Genomic DNA, 21,867 nt, shown 5'->3' with positions numbered 1-21,867 from the left:
AGCAGCTAGGCCAGCAAAAACTGCACGTGACGAGAAGTTCTTCAAGCCATTGGAAGCATGGCCCATCGCGCTACCTCCAGACCAGGAGGTGGAGCAGGACTGCTGCTTCTCCGTGGTCACGTGTTTCAGAAAGCCGCCCATCCCGGTGTTAGTCGCCCAGTGGGGGCAGACAATCATTGCTCCGAATCCGTCCAAAGATATCACTAAAAAACTTTTCTCCTTGTCGCGGTTATAATTGGCCTCTCATTGGCTTAAGGCTTCCCTTCCCTGGCCCTGCGATCCTTGGGGCGCAACTTTACTGCCCCGAACTTGGCGCCGGAACCCGGGGGCGTGGCTCAAAAAGCAGCAATGAAAGAGTGCGGGAGTTTGGACTCTTCTAAGCACCAGCAGGAGGAACGGTAGGCAACAGTTAGCCACTCTATTCAAAGGAATACCGGTAAAAAGTCAGTGGAGATGTGTAAAAAAGCAGTGGATTAAAATGTTAAGATTGTCACTCCAGCCTTTCTCGCTGGAGTCACAGAACACAGGACTGGCTTTCCCAGGAAGCTGCCTTGCAGACTCCACCCTCCCTTCGTCCCTGATTAAATTACGAAATTATATGAGCCTGTCTATCACTACAATTATCTCATCGTTTATTTTGTGACGCCCAGTTCTAGACATATGCGTGGTAAGAGTTTTTTGACAATCAATTCCAAGGATGTTTTGGTCACTTTGTTTTGTGATATGAGAGTCTTTAGACTTGTCTCAGCTTTGCCCCCAGCCGCGAGGCAGCTAGTGGAGGTTATTCTGACAGGTAATGGAAAAGATCTTAAGCAGTTCAAACATTTAAACATCCAGCTAACCCACCTACCCACTCTCCTGTTCATCTATATTCATCTATATTCAAGTTGCATAGCAGATAAGACTACTTTTCAAATCAATCAAGGTGCTCTACTAAATGGGTACTCAGAGATGAAATGTGCAGGATCCCCTCCCACAGCTGAAAGGAACTTTTTTATTATTTCAGGATAGAGCAGGAAAGATGACAAAGTTAGGCAATGATTTGGAAGGATTTCCCTAGTCATGTAAGTGTAGGATGAGCAAACTATTATTCTGGAATTAATGGTGGATGATAGAGTAAAAGTGAGTCACCTTAAAGATATCTCTGTCTTTCCAGTGTTACTAGAGTAATTTCCTTTAGTTAAGCAGTTTCAGGAATGGAAGGGCCTCATTGTCACAGAAGGGAGCACACAGAGGTGCAGCTCATGCTTTTGGGAAATACCTGATTTCTACAAATGGGAACATTTTAGCTCAGGTCTATTAAATGTAGAGACACCTTGATGGAGAATAATGCTGAAATGGCTGCCTTTTTCTAAAGAACTCCTAGAAACCAAAGCAGAACCCTAAGGGTCTATCAGTAACCTCTGAGCCCAATCTTTGGGTGCCAGCTCCTTCTTCAGCCTCATGTGATCTTTATAGGAGCTTGAACCACATTTGAGTTGTCCCCATATTATAGCCCAAATTGTGACTTCTACATCTGGGAGGCAACAGGAATTGAAAAAACAGGGTGTTCCCATCGTGGCACAGAGGAAACGAATCCTACTAGGAACCAAGAGGTTGCGGGGTCAATCCCTGGCCTTGCTCAGTGGGTTAAGGATCTGGTGTTTCTGTGGTTGTGGTGTAGGCTGGCAGCTGTAGCTCTGATTAGACCCCTAGCCTGGGAACCTCCATATGCTGGAGGTGTGACCCTAAAAAGACAAAAAAAAAAAAAAAGAAAGAAAAAAGGGAATTGAAGAAACAACTCCGAGGACCATGACTAGTTTAGTTAGAAGCCTCTCCAGTGAGCCTAACATTGAGGAAAGTACAGCCCACCCCAAATATTTAATACTAAAGAAACTGTTACTTTCCTGGCACTTGTGGCTGCTACAGAGGCTGGAGATTTCACCTGGGTTCTGATTTTTAGACACAGCTTTTCCAGGCCAGGTAGGTTCCATAGACACTTAAGAATCAAGGAACCTCTGGATACAAAATATAGAGAGGGAGTTGTAGCTCTACAAGGGGACAGGCCAGTCTGCTGCTCTTTCTTCTGTTTCTGGCACACAGATGCTCAAGTGTTTACTCTAGGGTGGAGTAGCGTTCGTTATTTGCACCTCGATAACATGCGCATTCTAAAACCTATCCTTTTGTGACTCTCCCCACCCTCACCAAAGTCATATTTGATTTTCATTTCAATCTAGTTTTATTCTTATAAAAATGTGGGAGAGATGGAGAATTGGATACAGTACGAAGGATCCTATGGATGAGTACAATGGCTTATTTTTTTTAGTAGTTTGGTCTCTTGGTGACGTTGTCATTAGAGGTTAAATATATGGGTGTGTGGTTAGAGAAGTAAATGAAGAAGTGGATGTTAACCAATAGGAAGAATATTCTTTCTGACTGGTATGTGAGGCTGAAGGAAAGGTGTGATGGAATAATCCCTGAATATGTCCCTTCTAAGGTCAGACTAGTCCCCGCCCATATAGGTGTGACACAGGGTTAAGGGAAGTATGGTGACTTTGTAAGTGCTCTCTTATGAAACTGCCTTATAGTAAACTCCTTTGGGACTTGAGTTCCAAGATGCCCTTAGAAGGAGCCATCACTTTGCAAATTGACTCATTACCAACTACCTCCTTTTCCGGGCACAGTAATTTAGAAGAAATCTAAGATCGACAAATTGTCTCATCCTCAGTGACATTACAGTCTGGTAGTGCTCAGAATATACATACCCAGAAAGCAAGGTGTTTGTGAGAAGGTCCACAAAAGAGATAGGAAAAAATCCTGTCAGCGTGAAGGAGAGCAATACCTCTTCTGGTCTTCCTTTATCTATTGCTGCTTAATGAACAATACCCAAACAAAATGATGTGTTATTTCTTCATGATTCTGTGGGTGGGCTAAATAGTTCTTTTACTGGTCTCACTCAGGCTCATTCATGAAAACAGCTGAATGGTCCAAGATGACCACATTCACATGTATGACAACTGTATGTGCTGGCTTGGCTGGGCTTCTTTATAGTACTTAGGAAAATGATCCAAGAGAGTGAAAAGAGAAGCTGCAAGGCATCTTTAGGCCTAGGCTCCATCACTAGCATAAATTCTTTCCTACTTAAACTCTGGGTAGGGAGGCACAGTAATATGAAAATTCACAGTATAGAATATCAACACTAGCAGTCTTTTATTAAATGGGAAAAAATATCGATACTAGAAATTCATAATGCTGTACATGCTTCATAGCAAATGAGTTAAACAGAGTAAAAGTTCTAGGAAAAAGGAAATCACTTTGAGCCACAACTGCCAGAGAAAACTTTAAAAACTTAAAGGATTATTATATTATTATGCATAGATTACTTGTATGTAAGCTCTGACTTAAGTAGGTCACTAAGCAGAGAAATGCAAATGGTAATAATAATTGTAGTTTGCTCACAGGTAATAAAGCCCTTTTTATCCATATTCATTTGATTTCAAAACCCACTATGAGATGGACAGGGAAGGCATGACTATTTTTATTTTGCAGCTATGGAAACTGAGACTCCACAAGCTAGAGACACAAGCTAAGTGAAAGATTGAAATGGGACTAAAAGTCCATGTCTTCTGACTCACTTTTAATGCTTTTGCACTCATCATCTACTAAGCAGATTAAAAAGGGCAGAAGTGGGAGTTCCTGCTGTGTCTCAGGGGATTAAGAATCTGACTAGTATCCATGAGGACTGGGGTTTGATCCCTGGCCTTGCTCAGTGGGTTATGGATCCAGCATTGCCATGAGCTGTGGTATAGGTCATAGACGCAGCTTGGATCCCACATTGCTGTGGCTGTGGTATACGCCTTCAGCTGTAGCCCTGATTTAACCCCTAGCCTGGAAACTTCCATATGCTGTAGGGTGCGGCCCTAAAAAGCAAAAAAAATAAAATAAAAAGGGCAGAAATGCAGATGTTGCAGAATGCATGGGATCTGAATGGAGCCCTTTTTTTTTTTTTTTTTTTTTTTTTGTCTTTTTGCCATTTCTTGGGCCGCTCCCACGGCATAGGGAGGTTCCCAGGCTAGGGGTCGAATTGGAGCTGTAGCTGCCAGCCTATGCCAGAGCCACAGCAACGCGGGATCCAAGCCGTGTCTGCAACCTACACCACAGCTCATGGCAACGCCGGATCTTTAACCCACTGAGCAAGGGCAGGGATCGAACCGCAACCTCATGGTTCCTAGTCGGATTCGTTAACCACTGCGCCACGACGGGAATTCCTGGAGCCCTTTTTATGCTCAGTGCCTGGCACATGAAAGTTGCTTTATAAATGACTGTTTTTTTAAATGTGGGGTTTTTTTGTTTGTTTGTTTTTTGCTTTTGTGGGCTGCATTTGTGGCATATGGAGGTTCCCAGGCTAGGGATTCAATTAGAGCTACAGCTGCTGGCCTATGACGTAGCCACAGCAATGCTGGATCCATCCGAGCCTTGTCTGGGACCTACCCCACAGCTCACAGCAATGCCAGATCCTTAACCCACTGAGCCAGGCCAGGGTTTGAACCCTCATCCTCATGGATCCTAGTCAATTTGGTTAACTGCTGAGCCATGTTGGGAACTCCTATTTGTAGACTTACTGATGATGGCCATTCTGACTGGTGTGACTGTTAAATTAATTAAATAATTAACTTAAGGCCCACCATGAGGTAAATTGGTATACTGAGCAATATTGTCACCTGTAGTTCTAAGCAGAGTGGATATTCAGCTGGTTCACTCCAGTGTGGCTGACAATTGTTTATGGCTGGCATTGGTTCTGATTAGTTGGTTCCTGAACTGTTCCAGGTAAATAATTTCAATATTACCCCCAAGGGTCTTACTTAAGGCATGAGTGTCTTCTCACTTAGATTGAAAAAAATCAGGCTATGGAGGTATATTAGTTTGCTAGAAGTGCCATAATATCACAGACTGGTTGGCTGAAACAGCAGAAATGTATTTTGTCACTGTTCTGGAGCCTTGAAGCCCACGATCAAGATGTCAGCAGGCCTTTCTCCTTAGTTTGTAAGCAGCCACCACCTTCTCCACTGTGTCCTTGTGTGGTCTTTTCTTCTCTGTGTGTACACGTCCCTGCTGTCTCTTCCTCTTCTTATAGGGAATTAAGGCCCCTTATGACCTCTCTTAACCTCATTAACTTCTTTTAAAATCCTGTCTTCAAATATAGTCACATTGGGGTTCTGGGATTAGGGCTTCAACATATGAGTTTTGAGATGGTCCATAAGAGTCCATAACAGGAGGATATAAAGATAGAAACTGCAGGAGTTCCCGTCGTGGCGCAGTGGTTAACGAATCCAACTAGGAACCATGAGGTTGCGGGCGGTCCCTGCCCTTGCTCAGTGGGTTAAGGATCCGGCGTTGCTGTGAGCTGTGATGTAGGTTGCAGACTCGGCTCAGATCCCGTGTTGCTGTGGCTCTGGCGTAGGCCGAAGACTACAGCTCTGATTCGACCCCTAGCCTGGGAACCTCCACATGCCGTAGGAGCGGCCCAAGAAATGGCAAAAAGACAAAAAAAAAAAAAAAAAAAAAAAAAAGATGGAAACTGCAAAGATTTGAAGGTTTTTTTTTTTCAACTTTCCAATCAAGTGGCAACTACCATACTGTGTAGATGGCAGAGAATGGGGCCGTGGTGGGAGACACCTTCCTGGCCTCTGTGACCCAGTGACCTCTTGTTTTTTGTGTGTTTGTCTGTCGTTGTTTTTGTAGCCATGCCCATGGCATGTGGAAGTTCCCAGGCCAGGGATCAAACCTGTGCCACAGCAGTGACCCAAACCATTTCAGTGACGATGCCAGATCCTTAACCTGCTCTGCCACAAGGGAACTCTCTAATGTCGCCAACTGATTTCTCTTTCCACATATCCTATTTTTTTCTTTACCCTTCTCTGAAGTGGTAGTTTACCATCTGTATGAAAATAACATGGTTCCTTACTCCATTTCTAAGGCAAAGAATTTTTGCTATTATGCAGAGTGAATTAACCAAGATGAGGGGTAGTGTGGGAGGTTGGATGGAGTGGGATAGTGTGTAGTCTAGTTTTAAGGGATTGATTTCTATTTATCACTCTGAGCCTTTGATCCCTTCTGATCCATGTCCTGTCCATGCCCCAGTGCTTGGCCCCTTCCTTTTTTTTTTAATTAATTAATTAATTAATTTAATTTATTTTGCTTTTTAGGGCCTCACTTGCAGCATGTGGAAGTTCTCAGGCTAGAAGTCGAATTGGAGCTATAGCCACTGGCCTACATCACAGCCACAGCAACTCAGGATCTGAGTCATGTTGGTGACCTACACCACAGCTCATGGCAATGCTGGATCCTTAACCCACTGAGCGAGGCCAAGGATCCAACTCACAACCTCATGGTTACTAGTCGGATTCATTTTTTTTTTTTTTTTTGTCTTTTTGCCATTTCTTGGGCCGCTTCCACAGCATATGGAGGGTCCCAGGCTAGGGGTCCAATCGGAGCTGCGGCCGCCAGCCTACACCAGAGCCACAGCAACACAGCATCCGAGCCTCGTCTGCCACCTACACCACAGCTCACGGCAACGCCGGATCCTTAACCCACTGAGCAAGGCCAGGGATCAAACCTGCAACCTCATGGTTCCTAGTCAGATTCGTTAACCACTGCGCCACGACGGGAACTCCTAGTCGGATTCATTTCTGATGCACCTTCCTTTAGGGTGTAGTCAGCTTTCCTATCTGAGAATTGAAGGTATTGAATCAGTCTGTTTGTCTTCATTCTGTTCCTTCACTGAGTGAGGCACGAATAGGGATCTCATGCAGAGAAGAAAAATGAAAATGATCCTTTTAACAGGGAAGGGAAGGAGTTTCCATCATGATGCAGTGGTTAACGAGTCCAACTAGGAACCATGAGGTTGCGGGTTCGATCCCTGGCCTCACTCAGTGGGTTAAGGATCTGGAATTGCCGTGAGCTGTGGTGTAAGTCTCAGACGCAGCTCAGATCCCATGTTGCTGTGCTGTGGTGTAGGCTAGCAGCTGCAGCTCCAATTAGACCCCTAGCCTGGGAACCTCCATATGCCACAGGTGCAGCCCGAGGAAAGACGGAAAAAAAAAAAAAAAAAAAAAACCAGGGAAGGGAAAAAACTAAACTAAATAATATTTTAATTTCAGGACTTGGAGAAAATGGAAAGTCAAAGATTCTTGGTGACAGTGAGGTAGGTGTTTATTTATTTATTTTATTTTTTGTCTTTTTGCCATTTCTTGGGCCGCTGCCACGGCATAACAGAAGTTCCCAGGCTAGGGGTCTAATCGGAACCATAGCCACTGGCCTAGGCCAGAGCCACAGCAACATAGGATCCGAGCTGTGTCTGCGACCTACACCACAGCTCACGGCAACGCCGGATCTGAGCAAGGCCAGGGATCAAACCTGCAACCTCATGGTTCCCAGTCGGATTCCTTAACCACTGAGCCACGACGGGAACTCTGAAGTAGGTATTTAAATAGGAGAATTTAAATAGTTGTGGTCTAGAGAGAATGAGAAATCTCAGTCCAGAGGGCAGAAATAAAATAGATTCTTTGCCTAAAGAATACTAAGAGGCTGAGCCTGCTTCTATAAATGTTGCCATTGGGAGTCACTATCTCAAGACATCTTCTTGCTCCATAAGGCAATACTTAGTGACTTAGAGCCTGTGGCTTCTGTTCTTTAGTCTCCTTGATACTGAGTGTAGAGGATGGATGTGTTACTGAGGGTATACCTGGATGTGGGAGTCCCTCAGAACCTGAAGAAGGGCAAAAAGAAGATAGAAGTAAGGGTAATAAGGCAGTCATGTGTTATAATCACCCTAAGGTTGAGGATTGTTTGGTTCCTGACTATAGGACCCCTACAAGTACAGAATAAAATGTAGTTCCAGCTTTTAAAACTGTGGGTACAGGGTAGCAATGACTAGAAAAGATAAGAACAGTGCTGTGCAATACAACTTTCTGTAATGATTGAAATGTTTCTGTGCTATGCAGTATGGTAGCTACTAGTCACATGTGGCTATTGAGCAGTTGAAATGTGGTTAGTATAACTAAGAACTGAATTTTTATTGTTAATTTTATCTCAGCTTTATTAAAGTTAAATAGCTTCATTTGGCAGGACAAGTGTTTGTTTATTTGTTTGTTGTTTTTTCAACTTGCCATTCTTTCTTTTTTTTTTTTTTTAAATGGCCGAGCTTGCAGCATGTGGAAGTACCTGGGCCAGGGATTGAATCTGTGCCACAGCAGCAACCCAAGCCACTGCAGAGACAATACTGGATCCTTAATCTGCTGAGCCACAGGAGAACTCCTTAGGCCACTGTTTTAAACAATGCAGAATTAGAGTTGGTGTTGATGGCCTAGGTGTACCTCTAGTTTTTGTACTGATCCAATTCAGTTAGCTGAGTCTAGAGAAATCAAAATGAAAAAGAGACAATGGGGAATAATAATTAGCCAACACTTTCTGTGTGCTTACTAAAATCCAGGCACTTATCTAAACACTTAACTGGCATTTTATATAATATTTGCAACAACAGTAAGTGCTATTATTATCACCATTTTACAGATGAGAAAACCAAGGCATAGGAAGAATTTTACTTGCTTTGGATCACACAGCTGGTAGCTAAGGGGTGCAGGTGGGATTCATTCACAGGTAGTTTGATTAGCATCCACTCAGTTACATTACACAGATTTAGGAATGAGGTGGCATGGATCTGGAGCACCTGGGGCTGTAGTTCCCAAACTCTGTGCCACGGTGCAAATTCACAGGGGTACCATGAGATATTTAAAAATTTAAGGGAAGAGTTCCAGCTGTGGTGCAACAGAATCAGCAACATCTCTGCAGTGCTAGGGTGCAAGTTTGATCCCCCACACAGTGGGTTAAGGATCCAGTGGTGCCCCAGCCGGGGCATAGGTTGCAACTGCTGCTCAGATCTAATCCCTAGCCTGAGAACTCCATATGCTGAAGGGCAGAAAGAAAAAAAAAATTTAAGGGAATGCAATATTCAATATCTCTTGTTTACTCTGTGAACTGCTAGCTCAAGATTATTCACAATTTGAATATTAGATTATGCTACATTGCTTTTGATGACAAAATGTCTTTGCAAAGCAGCTGGATTTTAGGAGGTCCCTCTGATTAAAAAAAAAAAAAAAAAAAAAAAGTAAGTTCCAGCACAGAACAGGATATGAGCAGTGCTGGATTCCAAGGCTTGAGAAGTTGTGTAGTGCCCGACAGGAACGCAGTCCATGAGTAATTCTTTGCGGTTAAGGGAAAAAAAACAATTTTCCTTTCAACATCTGTCTGTTTTTTTAATCGTTACTAAGTTATTAGGCACCAGCTACCTAAAAAGCAAAATTCTTAGGTATTGCTCTTGACCTAAGAGTGCTATGAAAAAATTGCTGAGATCCTCAGTTCCCTAAGAAACTGGGAACCTCTGGACTGGGGTGTTGAAAACAGATTGAAATGGCCACAAAGACATAGAGTACGGGGACTAGGCTTGAGATAGCCTAAAGAGAAATAATGGACATTTCATATAGTTGACCATTAAGTATTGAATACCAAATGAATGTGCAAAAGCTTGGTTGCTAAACTTGAATTCAGAATAAAGTATGTTGTATAGTTATCAAGGTTAGGTCACCCTGGCCCAAGTGCAGTCTAGTAAACCATTCTTGCCTCTTATAACAGTGCATTTTTGTAGAGCCCAGAATGATTATATATACTGCAGACTCTTCCCCACATAACACTGGAGAAACATTACAGAAGACTGAGCCTTGTCCCCCAATCTTCCTTTTGCAGGTATATTACAGAACATCTTCTGGTTTACATATACTTAGTTTAGACAAGAGTCCATTAAAATTCATTAAGTTTGTACTTTTAAAGATGTGATCATGTTCTAATCTTGATTTTTGTGTAAACTGGTTTGGATTTGGTGTTTAAAAAGAACTTTTCAGCAATTAAATATTAAAAGATATTATCCGGGCTGATTTTTACTTATGGCCGAACTCATCCTTCATTCAAAGCCATGCTTTCAGAGTTCCCGCTATGGTGCAGCAGAAACAAATCCGACTAGGAACCATGAGGTTGCAGATTCGATCCCCGCCTCACTCAGTGAGTTGAGGATCTGGCGTTATGGTGAGCTATGGTGTAGGCCGAAGACATGGCTTGGCTCTTGCATTGCTGTGGCTATGGCTATGGCTGTGGCAAGGAGCTGTAGCTCTAATTGGACCCCTAGCCTGGGAAACTCCATATGCCACAGGTGCAGCCCTAAAAAAAAAAAAAGAAAAAAGAAAAAAACATGCTTTCAATGTCTCAATTGTACAGTCACATTGCTAAGGTGAAACCTTACTTTTGCCTTTGCTAAAATTACTAGATGAATAAGGATAACAACAATAATAATAAAACTCTATAATACCAATAGAATAAACCATTCATTTGGCACTGGGTTCAGTTTTGTTTTTGTTTTTTTCATTTTATAGCTGCACTTGCAGCATGTAGAAGTTCCCATGCTGGAGGATGAATTGGAGGTGCAGCTGCTGGCCTATGCCACAACCACAGCAACACCAGATCCTTAACCCACTAAACAAGGCCAGGGATCGAACCCACATCCTTATGGATACTATATCGGGTTCTTAACCTGCTGAACCACAATGGGAACTCCAGACTCAGTTATTTATATATATTATTTTCATCCTTACATATATCGTTATTACTCTTTTGTCCCTAACACTAGATCAGTTCTGGTATATAGCTGAAGTATTTGTTATGTGAATGAGATAGAAACAGGGCTGGGAAATAGGGTAACACAGCAAGCAGTGTTCAGAAGAATAGAAGCAAAGACCATTGACTTGTGATTTCGTGTGAATTTGGTTAAACTTGTAAAAGTAGGGGTAGAAAATAGCTGAATTATTACAAAGATGTTATATTGTGTAGTTCTGTTACAGAAATTTTCATTTCATTATCCGAATTGCTTGGACCCAGTATTGTGTTAATCAAGGAATTGTCTTCATTTCCCCACCCTTTCCCCATCCTTTCTCTGTGTCGAGGATCCAGGAGTTGTGTGTGTATGTGTGTTTTCCAATAAAACTTTTATTTGGAGTTCCTGCTGTGACGGCAACAAAATTGGCAGCACCTAAACTGCAGCTTAGGTTGCACCTGCAGTTGGGGTCTGATCCCTGGCCGGGGAACCCCATATGCTACAGGGCAGCCGAAAAAGAAAAAAAACAAAAAACAAAACAAAACAAAAAAAACCTTTTATTTACCCAGACAGACTGTGGCCTGGATTTGGCTTGATATTGGAATAATACCCAATAATGCTTACCGACTTTCTCAAGAATTTGAATATTTTTTATAGGCTATGATCCTTTGTAAATGCTATTGAGTTTATTTCTTTTGATTTAGCATGGTTTGATATCCATAATAAAGAGTAAAGGATGTATGGAAGTATTTTATAAATAACTCATAATTGGAATTCTGGGAAAATGTCCAGAAATTCCCATTTCTCATTCACAAATCCCAAAGTTTAATATCTATAAAGAATTTGGAAACACCCGGAGAAGGGGATTTGCTGCATCCTTGCACAAGAATCCGGGAATTCTTTTTTTTTTTTTTTTTTGGAATCCGGGAATACTTTTTTTTTTTTTTTTTTTGGTCTTTTTGCTATTTCTTGGGCCGCTCCCGCAGCATATGGAGGTTCTCAGGCTAGGGGTCGAATCGGAGCTGTAGCCACCAGCCTACGCCAGAGCCACAGCAACGCGGGATCCGAGCCGCGTCTGCAACCTACACCGCAGCTCACGGCAACGCCACATCCTTAAGCCACTGAGCAAGGGGAGGGACCGAACCCTCAACCTCTTGGTTCCTAGTCGGATTCGTTAACCGCTGCAAGAGTCCGGGAATTCTTGCCCCTAGAACTTTTTCTTCTCCCCATCTGGGACTGGATTTAGATCCCTGATGTTTTCCCAAACCTGTAACCTCCAGATTAGCACTATTCTTAGAGCACCCCCCCCCCTTCTTTTGTCCAAGAAGCAATTCAGACACCGGCTCACTTAATTTTATTCTGGGGTTGCATGGTTTAAGGTTTAAAATTTTCTCTTTTCAACCCTTTCACGGTTCGCTGTAGACACAAACAGGAATGGGACTGCAGATAGATGGTTGAGGGTTCCCCTCCCTAGTTATAGCACTTTTCCCGCATGGGCTTCCGTGAGGGAATGGGTGCAGAGGCGAAATGCTGGATGCTCCCACCCCTCCCAACCGAGGGATAGGGTGGAGCTGCAGGAAAGTGCTGCAGCTGGGAGGAACTCCGATTAGATTTACAGCCTAGCTTCAGGCGATTGAGTCTGGGCGTGTCACCATGGAGACGGGCCGGCCGCTTACTCGCCTGCCATTGGCTGAGCACTCCAGAGCTGGAGATATAAGCCGGCGCGTTGCAAACAGTACACTAACTGTGTGGACCGCGCCCGGGGACTACAGCTCAGCTCAGCCGAGCAGATCAGCTCAGCCAAGCAGATCAAAGCAGAGAAGGGCAAATTCATCGCGAGGGCGTCAGCGGGACCATGGAGAACGGGTGAGGCGGGCACCAGGCCCAGGGAATCCCAGAGGTCTCGTGGGAGGAGAAATGGCTGTCATGGAGACCTGCAAACCCCCGCACTCTGGGCCCCGAGCGGGCCAGGAGAGGGAGCGAGTGCCCCGGAGATGTAAAGAGGCCTGGCTTGGAGCGTGGTATCAGGGGCAAGGCGACAGAGCCGCGGGGCAGCCGGCGCTGGCAGGGGCGCGCGCGGGAATCGAGCAGGGGTGGCGCCATCAAAGCAGGAAGAGAACAGGTTAGTAGAGAATAGTCTGTTCAGAAAAAGCCGGTATGCGTGTGCGTGCGCGCACGCGTCGGGGTGTGAGTATAGAGGGAACATACTCCCCCACCCACGTAAAGAGAAGAGGTTTTCTCAACCCATGTGGTCATCACAGATTCCCATTACACAGTCTAGGTAAATCCCCAAGGTATTGTTGGAGCCCATATTTAGAGTTCCTCTTTCAAGGAGACATTACTCACGTCCTTGTCACTTCTCTACACGGTGGAGGCCCAAGTCGAGGATGGAGACTCCAAGGAGAAGGAAATTCTTATTCATCGAACTGAGCAAAGACCTTGACCTCTCCCTCCCACTTCACCTTTGAAAACCCCTATTAAATGCTTTGGTTCTTGAAATCCCAGCCCCAGTCTCCAGCATTAGGGAGCACAGTGGCTTTGGGGTGCCCAGGGATTTAAGGTGTTCTTGGGAGACTGATGGCCTGTGAGGAGGTCCTGTAAGCTGTGGTTAGATCTGCTGGGTGGCCAGGGCTTCACCCTTCCATCATTTCCGTTGCACCTCTTGGGGATGCTATTCGATTAACTTTTACCATCTCACTGCTCCTCTCTTGTCCATCATTCTGTGACTCATTTCTATTGCCACCACCCATCCCCTTACCCAGATACATCCCTGAGGGTGGCCTGGTGTATGGTAGAGTCATCTGGTTTCAAAGACAGTGTTTTGAAGAAAAAGATTTCCTCAGGAGGCTTGGTTAGTTGTGATCAGCTCTCAGTCTCCCCCTTTCTAACCCCACCCCATCCCTTCTCCTTGGTTTTTCCAGGTAGGTGTGAGAGAATTGGGCTGAAATTGTGAGAAAAATTCCTGGTTGATTTTTGGGGATGTCTGGGTTCTCAGTAAGTGTATGCCTTAGGTCTCTGAAGGGCAAAGAACCTTGGACCTTGGCGAAGAGAAAGAAAGATGGAAGAAGGCAGGGAAGAAAAAAAAAAAAAGGAGGAAGGGAAAGTTGCAAAAAAGGTTCAAGTGCTGTGGACCTGAACCATGATTTAAGGAGTCAAAGTCTTTGGAGCTTGTTAGCAAGTTTTTAATTCATTTTCAGACTGAGCCTATTACATGCCCTTGCTTTATACCAGAGGAAAGACTTCAAAGCACAAGTTATTTGCCTAAAAAGACAAAGTTGGAAATAGAATCCAGGCTGAGTTCTGCTTCCCGGTAGACCAGAAATTCTGAAACTTTGTTTTTGAATCAGACTTACATAAGAAATAGAGATTATGGGGCTTCTGCCCAGAATTCTCAATCTGTAAGGATGGGCTCCAGAGTCTGTATTTTCCACAAGTTGCTGCTGAGAAACATGCAGTCAGTTCTGCTCCAGCCATGGACAACCAGAGTTGTGGCCTGGGTTTGCCTTTTTTTTTTTTTCCGGTCAATCAAAACAGTTATTAGCTCTCAGTATTTGAGTAGTGGGTCCAAAACAAAATTAGGTTTATCTCTGCCCTCAAGGATTACATTTTGAGTGTTTCTAGCAAATAGGTAGGGTACTAAGGAAGACTGTATTGGGCTTATCAGGCTGCCCCAAGAAGGGCCTTAATCCCATTTTGAGTGTACTCCTAATCTTTCCTCTTCTGGCCCAGCCCTTTCACACTCCTCAATTTGATTATTTCACTGTACTTCTCTGTAGACTGTAATCCCTTTCTCTCTAAATCTTTGTCATAAAGGAGTTCCCCTTATGGTGCAGTGGGAACACAGAAATGAATCCAAAACGAATCTGACTAGGAACCATGAGGTTGTGGGTTCAATACCTGGCCTCGCTCAGTGGGTTAAGGATCCAGTGTTGCCATGAGCTGTGGTGTAGGCTGGCAGGTGTAGCTCTGATTCAGCCACTAACCTGAGAACCTCCATATGCGTCGGGGCAGCCCTAAAAAGCAAATAAATAAATAATTTAAAACAAAAAAAAGGGAACAAAAAACCCCAACTGTGTCCTTACAGATATTAACCTGCCAGTAGTAGCAAAACTGGAGTTGGGGAGAAAAAAAAAATTATCAAAAAAGGAGTTCCTGTCGTGGCGCAGTGGTTAACGAATCCGACTAGGAACCATGAGGTTGCGGGTTCGATCCCTGCCCTTGCTCAGTGGGTTAAGGATCCAGCGTTGCCGTGAGCTGTGGTGTAGGTTGCAGACGCGGCTCGGATCCTGCGTTGCTGTGGCTCTGGCATAGGCTGGCAGCTACAGCTCCGATTCGACCCCTAGTCTGGGAACCTCTATATGCCGTGGGAGCAGCCCAAGAAATGGCAAAACGACAAAAAAAAAAAAAAAAAAAAAAACAACTGGAGTTGGATCTGGTGATGGAAAAGTAGGCATCTGGGAGTTCCCTTCATGGCTCAGAGGTTAAGGAATGCAACTAGGATCCATGAAGATGAGGGTTTGATCTCTGACCTAGCTCAGTGGGTTAAGTATCTGGCATTGGTGTGAGCTGTGGTGTAGGTCTCAGACACGGCTCGGATCCCACATTGCTGTGACTGTGGTGTAGGCCAGCGGCTATAGCTCTAATTCAACCCCTAGCCAAGGAAACTCCATATGCCACGGAGTGTAGCCCCAAAAGCAAAAAGAAAAAGAAAAGTAGGCATTATTAACTTCACCAGGCTCTCAAATGAGGAGGGAATTTCATGTCAGACTTTGAGTAGGTCTGGTAGGTCTGATTCAGGAAGAGGAATGGGTGGGTGAGCTTTGAGTGACCTCTTCTGAGAGAGAAGAGCCTCCCCTCTGGGGCAGCTTCTTGGTCAGCTTCTCTGTCCCCTGTCAACCTTGGTACCCCTGCCAGCCTTTTTACACTGAAGGTCACTAATTTATGATGCCCTTGGGATGGAAGGGAAACTCACCTTGGTTTTTCCTTTTTTTCCTAGATTCACATTCGAAGATTATCAGAACACTGCAAAATGGCTTCTGTCTCACACCAAGCACCGACCTCAAGTGGCAGTGATCTGTGGTTCTGGGTTGGGAGGTCTGACTGACAGACTGACTGAGACTCAGATCTTTAACTACAGTGAAATACCGAACTTTCCCAGAAGTACAGGTACTGGCAAAGGGGAGGATCAATGGGACTGGGGGATGTCTGTTGATGGGATTCTGATGGGAAGACAATGCTTCTCCACCGGATCCTGGTTATCTTCTATAGCGTTTGACTAGAGACAGCTGTTGTAACAGAGGGGAAAAGATACCCACCAAGAATTATATGACTTTACGAGGAAAGTCCCCCCCACTCCCCCGTAGAACATTTCAAATAGACAGGACATGTATGTGTCAATGGTACTGTATGATGACATGTTTCCTTTGTGATAATGACTCATCTCCTTAACAGCCTACAGCACTTCCCTCATACACCGTTTCCCCATACACACCCAGGTCACCACATCCTCACACACCCTTCTCATCTCATTCCATCTGAAGCTTAAGTGGAAAAAGCAATGCCTATAACCTCCCAGGACAAAGTCCAGCCTCCCCTGTCCTCTGTGTTCCTGCCATTCCCGGTTCTTCTAGCTCTAGCTCCAGTCCTAGGATATGGCACACACTGGTGCACAGCAACAAATGAACATACAGACGACCGTGTTCTGACAAATACCCAGATAATACACGAACACACAAGACTTGATTCTCATTGACCCTTTGGAGGGGGAAAGGACCCTCTCTGTATAGTGGAGCTCTGAGAGATCCAAATAATAGTGTAACCAGCATTCTAATAGCAGCCAAAAGCCCTGAGGCCAAAGCTTAGAAGAGGGCGAGGTGAAATAAGGGCAAGTTAAGGACAAGAACAGTTTATTTGGTTTACTTATTTATTAATTTCTCAGATAACTTACTTCCCTTGGTTTAGTTATTAATTTTTCAGATTTCTACCTTCCTTCCTCTTTTCCTTGGACAATTAAGACTTTTAACAGATATTTTTCAAACCCTTTGGCGTGAGACTGGGAAACCAGAGCAGGGAGGTTGGGAATTGGGTTGGAGAAGAAAATACTAAAAATATAAGAGGGAAGGAAAAGTTTTCTGAGGGTGATAGCAGTGACATTGGCTCCACCTGCCACTCCTGCCCCAGGGAGAAGGGCACTGCACTAAGTGATAAGTGGATTAATTTTTTTTAACTTTATCAACTTTTTTTTAATACTCCATTTGGGTTTTCCTAACTATGTTGCTTCTGCTGTATTACTGGTAATTTTTTAAATAAACTCCTCAATTTCTGAGTATCTCTCAACTCTTTCCTCTTGGTTTTAGTCCCTCTCCCAGACCATCCATTCCCTAAGGGATAGGTTGGCCTTGTCCATTAAAAGATAAATGCCACATATGCGATATGATAATAATAATTACCGTATCTGTGTGGGGAGCTATCTTTACACTCCCACGCCTCTGCATCCCCCCCCATCGAGGGCATGTATTCCCACAGGACTGTTTTGTGGGAATCCAACCTCAGCCCCTTTACCTCTTTTAGGAAGCTAGAATATACCATGAGCTCCTTTTCCGGGGGAGGAAGCGTATAGTTTAGTTAGGAGAATAAATATAAGAAATTTGAAATTTTTGAAAAAGAGGTCTATAATTATGCCCACTTATCCTATTTTTCACCCATTTTATTCTCTTGCAATATGGTTTTCCCATGCTTTTGAAATTTCTTTAAAAAGAAATTGGTGTATGTTCACATTGAATGTTGTTACCCCCATAGCTCTAATCTCAGGATGTACTAGTAGGTATGCTTATGATGAATTTCTGCCTTCCCCGCCAGACTTAAATTTTCTGAGAGTGGAAATAATAATGTTTTCTTTTTTTTTTTTTTTTTTTTTTTTTGTCTTTTTTGTCTTTTGTCTTTTGCTGCTGTTGTTGTTGTTGCTATTTCTTGGGCCGCTCCCGAGGCATATGGAGGTTCCCAGGCTAGGGGTTGAATCGGAGCTGTAGCCACCGGCCTACGCTCCGGCCAGAGCCACAGCAACGCGGGATCCGAGCCGCGTCTGCAACCTACACCACAGCTCACGGCAACGCCGGATCCTTAACCCACTGAGCAAGGGCAGGGACCGAACCCGAAACCTCATGGTTCCTAGTCGGATTCGTTAACCACTGCGCCACGACGGGAACGCCATGTTTTCTTTTTGATAATTGTACCCTCACATGCTGAGCACAGTGAGTTGGCTCAGAGGAGGTGCTCAAGATTATATTGTATGTACATGTTATCGGGAAGCTTCATTCCATTCATTTCCCTTTCTTTTTTTTGTGTGTACAGTGCCAGGTCATGCTGGTCGACTGGTGTTTGGGATCTTGAATGGAAGAGCCTGTGTGATGATGCAGGGCAGGTTCCACTTGTATGAAGGCTACCCGCTCTGGAAGGTAAATCCTGCACCTGAGTGATTGCATCTGAAAGAGGGGAGAGAGAGCTCTCTATCCTGTTTTGTTACTTAGCTACCTGGTTGAGGTAGAGTTTTGGTCCCCTCCTTTCTCTTCTTTCATGGTGCGTATCATGTTCATCTGCATGGGTGGATTAGTGAAATTTTAAAGAATACTCCCTGATCTTCTATCTTTTGCTTCTAAGGTGACTTTCCCAGTAAGGGTTTTTCAGCTTCTGGGTGTGGACACCCTGGTGGTCACCAATGCAGCTGGAGGACTGAACCCCAGGTTCGAGGTTGGAGATATCATGCTGATCCGCGATCACATTAACCTGCCCGGTTTCTGCGGTGAGAACCCTCTCAGAGGGCCTAATGATGAAAGGTACCTATCCTGTTCCTTTTTGTATAGCTAGGTAGGCTTTAAGGACTTGTTCAAGGGTTAGGCGAGCACTCACTGTATTCCATCAATCTGAGATAATCCAACTTGTGCCCTAGGTTTGGAGTTCGTTTCCCTGCCATGTCTGATGCCTATGACCGGGACATGAGACAGAAGGCTCACAGTACCTGGAAAGAAATGGGGGAGCAGAGGGAGTTACAGGAAGGCACATACGTGATGGTGGCAGGCCCCAGCTTTGAGACTGTGGCAGAGTGTCGTCTGTTGCAGAAGCTGGGAGCAGATGCTGTTGGTGAGAAGGGGAACTTGGCTGGAGGCTTAAAGAGGGAGGCTTAAAGAGGCTATTCTGTTAAAATAGGATGTGGAGGAGGGGAAGATTATAGACCTAAACCGTAAATCGAAAGAGGGTCTGACTTAAGGGAAGATTGAATTAAACTGACTTTAAAGGTGGTGGGAAGTCTTGTGCTTTGTAGCATTAACCCACCACCCTGCACCAAGGCTTTTAACCACTGTAATGCTAATGACCTAATATAATTTGATGACAGTCAACATAATTTGATGACTGTTTCTAAGGATTATTCTAACAAATATTATAGCCACCTTCTATACCTCTGGCTGGAGGATAGAACTGCATCCTTAGAACTGACTTGAGACTGACCACAAACAGATATAAAAAGAAAACATTGCAATGGCAATATTTATAAGAAATTACATTAAAGCCCTCTGAGGCCCAACTCTTTTAGGCAAAGCTAGACATTAACGTCTTTGGATGTTTTCTTGATATAAATTTTCAATGAAGTGATGGATGGAGGCGAGTCTAAAGAGTGAAGAAGGGAGTTCCTGTTGTAGCTCAGTGGAAACGAATCTGACTAATATCCATGAGGATGCGGGTTCAATCCCTGGCTTTGCTCATTGGGTCAGGGATCTGGTATTGCTGTGGTGTAGGTCGCAGACATGGCTCGGATCCCATGTTGCTATGGCTGTGGTGTGGGCCAGCAGCTGCACCTCTGATTTGACCCCTAGCCTGGGAACTTCCCTATGCCATGGATGTGGCCCAAAAAAACAAAAAAGTAAAAAAATAAGGAATGAGGAAGAGAGTCATTTGCAGACCCTGATGGTTGTTTTCCATCTTTCTCTACATCAGGCATGAGCACAGTACCAGAAGTTATAGTCGCAAGGCACTGTGGACTTCGAGTCTTTGGCTTCTCTCTCATCACTAACAAGGTCATCTTGGATTATGAATGCCAGAAGAAGGCCAATCATGAGGAAGTGCTAGAGGCTGGGAAACAAGCTGCACAGAAATTGGAACAGTTTGTCTCCATCCTTATAGCTGGCATTCCACCGCCTAAGGCCAGTTAACCAGCCCTAGAGTGGTCTGGCCTCTCCCTTAGGGGACCCAAGGAGGTGCTACCTACTTTGGCCTCTTACTGTGGTCACAGGCCTCTGCCCTTAGGTAGTGGCAAAAAGGAGAGGAAGATTCCTATTCATCACTTTTCCTACTTCTCACACCAGACTTTTCTGATGCTGGGTCCTCTTTTTCTCAATTGTCACCTCAAAAATGATATCTACCCCTATTCCTCTTCAAGAACTGAAGCTCAAGCCTGACCACACATCCCCAGATATGCCCAGGATTTGACTTGGGGTCATCGGACTACTGCCAGCTTTTTGAGATGGTCCTCTCACATTCCTGAGGACTCCATTGTTCCCCCTCAAAGTACCGGAGACCACACAAGGAACAGCCCATAGCTCCTTTTAGAATTTTATACTATCATATTTTGAGAATAAAGAAAGAAATGAAATCATTTCTTCATTTTCGTGTAATTTGGGATAAGGCTGAGGCACAGGCCAAGACTGGCATGAAGCCAGTCATGAGACCACATGTCTTATTTGACTCTGCCTCTCAGACAGCTAAGAATTGAGATGAAGTGGTATGTGGATGCAGGAAAGGATGAAGGAAAGGCAAAGAGGTGAAAGATAAAGTGTTAGGAGATAAGGAAAGGCTAACTTCTGGCACATGATGGCCACTTCCCTGGGACCAGTCTATCTTCTGTCCCTTTGCTTTCTGGCTGTTTCCCTACCTGTCTCCTCTCTCAGGAGTGTCTGAATTAGTTCATTGATATCAGCTTCTGTTCCATCATCGCCACTTCCTTGTTAAGTCCTAATTCTATTTCCTTTTGGTTTTCTTCAGTTCCCCCACCCTAACATCTGCCGTAATTAGTGGCAGCCATACACACCTTCACTCCATTCTGACAGTGCAGTGGCAGATGGCCCCGTCTCTACTGCCAGCCACTCTGCTGCTGATTAGAGCCTTGCCAGAGCCTGTGAACTTGGCTCTTACTCAGCTGCTTCTCCTGGAGCACCTCCTTCTTTCCTATTGCTTTTTCTGGCTCTAGTCTTCTTTTCACTGGGCTTTGGTCACAACCTCCCCTGACTTCCCTGTGACGTGAATCCAGGCATTGCCCTTTGTTGGCTCACTGCACTATTTGTGCTTATCAGCCTGCATTCAGCTGGCTGGCATGTTTGAAAGCCATACCCCCACCCCACCCCCACAGGCCTGTTTGCCTTTTGAGAGAGGATAGAGCTGGGTGAGCTCTAAATAGAGCTGGGTGAGCTCTAACAGTGGTAACTTTGCAATTAGTAGTAGTATAATATGGAAGAGGCACTTGGAAGGAAAGCTTTTGGAAACTCTTTGAAAGCATCCTTTGTCTGGTAGCTGACCTACTTAGCTGAGCCCAGCACAGAGTAAAGCAGCCTGGAGTGACCCTGTAACCACTCTTCCTTTCCTTGGTTCTTTGTATCTACACCCTATCTGGCAGAGTTCCAGTCGTGGCTCAGTGGTTAAGGAACCTGACTAGTATCCTTGAGGATGCAGGTTTGATCCCTGGCCTTGCTCAGTGGGTTAAGGATCTGGCATTGCCGTGAGCTGTGGTGTAGGTCAGACGTGGCTCGGATCCTGATCTGCAGTGGCTGTGGTGTAGGCCAGTGGCTACAGCTCTGATTCGACCCCTAGCCTGGGAACCTCCATGTTGCCATAGGTGCGACACACACACACACCCCTATCTGGCAGTCTGCTGGCATCTGCCATTTGTCTCAGAGCTGGTGTAGAGGGAAGGACTGGGCATCCTGTAATATTTACACAACTGTAATTCGTTCATCTAGTAAGATGGCTCATAGACATTTCTTTCTTAAAGTTTATTGAAGTATAGTTGGTGTACAATATTATATGTTACAAGTATACAATATAGTGATACACAATTTCTAAGCAAGTTATTGAATATAACACTCTTAGCTAAAGAAATTTTAAATTGTAAAATATAAAAATCGCCTTTTCCTCTCAAGCACCCT

At 44.5% G+C, this 21,867-nt stretch overlaps 1 protein-coding gene across 3 annotated transcripts; it reads left to right on the top strand.

The window, feature by feature from the left end:
- Positions 133-20,324, top strand: PNP (purine nucleoside phosphorylase). 3 transcript variants are annotated; one of them, XM_021099322.1, is made up of 7 exons: positions 168-398; positions 7,140-7,183; positions 15,675-15,844; positions 18,029-18,132; positions 18,335-18,510; positions 18,624-18,814; positions 19,667-20,258. In XM_021099322.1, the coding sequence occupies exons 2-7, from the start codon at positions 7,152-7,154 to the stop codon at positions 19,879-19,881; spliced, it is 888 nt and encodes a 295-aa protein (XP_020954981.1). In that variant the 5' UTR covers positions 168-398; positions 7,140-7,151; the 3' UTR covers positions 19,882-20,258. The 3 variants fall into 3 exon arrangements, with proteins under 3 accessions (XP_013844518.2, XP_020954981.1, XP_001929258.1); XM_013989064.2 differs by lacking the exon at positions 7,140-7,183 and having other exon boundaries at positions 133-398; positions 19,667-20,324; XM_001929223.4 differs by lacking the exons at positions 168-398; positions 7,140-7,183 and adding an exon at positions 12,358-12,544 and having other exon boundaries at positions 19,667-20,324.

Source organism: Sus scrofa, chromosome 7 (assembly GCF_000003025.6).
Source record: "Sus scrofa isolate TJ Tabasco breed Duroc chromosome 7, Sscrofa11.1, whole genome shotgun sequence".
Taxonomy (NCBI): Eukaryota; Metazoa; Chordata; class Mammalia; order Artiodactyla; family Suidae; genus Sus; species Sus scrofa.
The sequence above is the reverse complement of the archived record's forward strand: the minus strand, read 5'-3'. Positions and strand labels throughout refer to the sequence as shown.